Here is a 2,584-nt window from a genome sequence, read left to right as displayed (position 1 = left end):
TCAGGCTCGGCAAGACAGATATATGCGACCTCACGCTACCTCCTGCGCATTTGAATGCCTAGCACAAGCCTTAGGCTCTCCTTAAAGTGCTTCGAAAAGGGCTTTTCTGAATAACCCAACAACTACAGCCAAAGGGCCCCCTCTGTTCAACTTCAGCCTCAGCAAACGGGCCTTCTCAAGTCAGTCTGCTGCAGCTCAGCAGCAGCTAGCCCCCTATTTATCCCCCCACAAGCTGCGCTACACTTTAACTATTCAAGCAGCGCCAAAGGCTGTGCTGCAGCACAATGAGGCTCAGTCTGGGAAGCTAAGGCTGCCTCCCTGGCAGCCCGCCTGTTGCACCAGGGCCTATCTAGTATAATGCGTTTAATAATAATGCGCTTCTCAAGTCCGACAAAACGTCAAACTTCGAAAGGAAACATATACATGAGTTGCACGATAATGACTTCGTGGGCCCCTATGGAGGAGAGCTGAAGTGTCTATACAGCCCCTAGCCCGTACCGGGGAGCTTAACAAACACTTATTCCACTTTTCTCTTTTCATTCTTCAGGCCACCACATCAAAAATGTGAAGCATATTTCTTCATACAGACATACTCCACTCACTCAAGCAACGATACCTAAAAGCCCCTGCAAATCTTCGCGGCCCCCGGGGGCCCCCGGGGGCCTCCGGGGGCCCCCAGGGGCCCCCAGGCGCTCTCACTGGCCCCCCGGGGCCCCCGGAGCCCTTGCAAAGGTAACTGGAGTCGGCTGCAGAACTCTGGCGGCCTCTGAGAGCATTTCGCCGGCTAAAAGGGACACAAGGAAGCTAAAAAGGACACTGAAGAACCAAAAAGGACTCCTGAGAGGCCCTGGTGAAGAGCTGATGGCCTAAAACCCGGGGTCATTTTAGTGAGCTGTGGGTCACCTGGGGCCCCGCAGAGGCCCCGCGCATATTAATGTGTCGAACTATGAATTGCTCGTGTCTGAAGCAGAAGAAAAAAGGTCTTCTATGATGGGCGGAAGCAGCTGGAAACAAGGGGAAATGAGGGGCAGGTGCTGCAGGGGTAAGTGGAGGCCGTCAAACGCGTACAACACGTGGGGCTTGGGGGGCCCCTCAGGGGCCCCCTCAGGGGCCGCCTTAGGGGCCCCTTTAGCGGCCCCCTTAGGGTTCTCAGAAGGGTTTGCGGGGCCCCGCTCGCTGAACCGAATGTGCGGTAGCTGCAGCAGATAAAAAACAGAAAACTTTTTAAATGCAACTAATAAGCACTCCTGGCAGCGGAACCATTATGAGGGCTCTAAGGGCCTCTAGAAACCTCAAAATGCTGTATTTCACAGCGTTTAAGCCTTGCACTCCAAACCCTAAACCCTAAACCCTAAACCCTAGATAGCCGCTCCCAGCCAAGAGCTGATGCAAAGGCCCACGCACTCGGGGATAGCGCTGGCTGAAATGGGTCAAGATGACACTCTCGCATCCGCACTCAGCAGCTGCAAACCACAAAAACAGCAACCCCCCAAAGCGCAGACCCTAAACCCTAAGCAGCAGCCCCTAGCAGCTGAAACTGCAGCAAACCAGCAGCAAAAGCATCTCCACGAATGCCCCACACAACTGCATGCAAGCGGCAGCTCTTTTGGGGACACCAAGTGAAGCCCCTTAAGGGCAGCAGGGGGGCCCCTCTCGAGCGAGGCCCTTTGCTGCGTTTTGCTGGCTCCTTAGGTGCCCTTTGTGGGCCCCTCAGGGGCCCACAAAGGGCCTTGGGCCCCCAGGGGGCCCCTCAGGGGCCCCCTGGGGGCCCAAGAGACCCTTTTCGGGGCCTCCTGAGGGCCCTCTTAGCTGTCCTTTGGGGGCCCCTTAGGGGCCCCCTGGAAGCGCAAAAGAACTGCCGGGGGCCTCCTGGGGTCTCCCTAGGTTCCCCTAGGGGCCCCCTTAGGGGCCTCCTAGGGGCCCAAAAGAGCTTTCGGGGGCCCCCCCGGGGGCCCCTCGGGGCCCCCTGATGTACTTGTGGCGCACCTCCCTTGAGAACTTCGGATACACAAGAATGCTTTTTATCGACTGCCTCTGAGTGAAGTGCGTCTTCAAAAGTGGCTGAGACAACAAGCAATGGAAAGAAAGAAAAAAAAGAGAAAAAGAGGGTGTCACTGACATGAAAAAGGGATAAGAAAGAAGAAACCAGAGAGTCACAAAAAGGAGAACTGCTGGACCACAATGAAGATGTGAAGAAAAAAACAAAGCAAAAATAGATCAAGACGAAGACAAAAACACAACACCAGCAGCACCAAAACTTCACTCACAGCCTCGTGAAGCAAAAGTGCTGCTGCTGCTAATTATATATATGGCCTAAGGGGCCCCACGGGGCCCCAGGGGCTCCCAGGGGGGGGCGCTGAAGCCCTGCTGCCCCTAGGCAGCAGCTACGGGGGGGCCCCAACTACTACTGCAGTGGGCCCCTAGGGCCTGTGTGCTTTTCGCTGGGCTTTTCTGCTGCTGTTTGGTGGCCAGTTGCTGCTGCTGCGGCTTATTTTGCTGTTGCTGCTGCCGTAGACCTCACCTTCGTGCAGCAGCACAGTGCACTTGTGCGCCAAGGCAAAGAGCTGACTGCAAGGCCTCGTGT

At 55.9% G+C, this 2,584-nt stretch overlaps 1 protein-coding gene across 1 annotated transcript in view; it reads left to right on the top strand.

Moving 5' to 3' along the window:
- Positions 1-1,571: 1,571 nt before the first annotated feature.
- Positions 1,572-2,584, top strand: part of ETH_00015580 (uncharacterized protein) — a gene marked incomplete at both ends in the record, with an annotated part of 6,391 nt that continues 5,378 nt past the window's right edge. The window contains one exon of the mRNA XM_013373557.1: positions 1,572-1,619. Within this exon, the coding sequence (XP_013229011.1) occupies positions 1,572-1,619 (48 nt within the window). The remainder of the gene's footprint in view (positions 1,620-2,584) is intronic.

Source organism: Eimeria tenella, genomic scaffold (assembly GCF_000499545.2).
Source record: "Eimeria tenella Houghton genomic scaffold, Eth_scaff154, whole genome shotgun sequence".
Classification (NCBI taxonomy): Eukaryota; Apicomplexa; class Conoidasida; order Eucoccidiorida; family Eimeriidae; genus Eimeria; species Eimeria tenella.
Note: the sequence above shows the minus strand (reverse complement) of the source record. Positions and strands in the feature narration are given on the sequence as shown.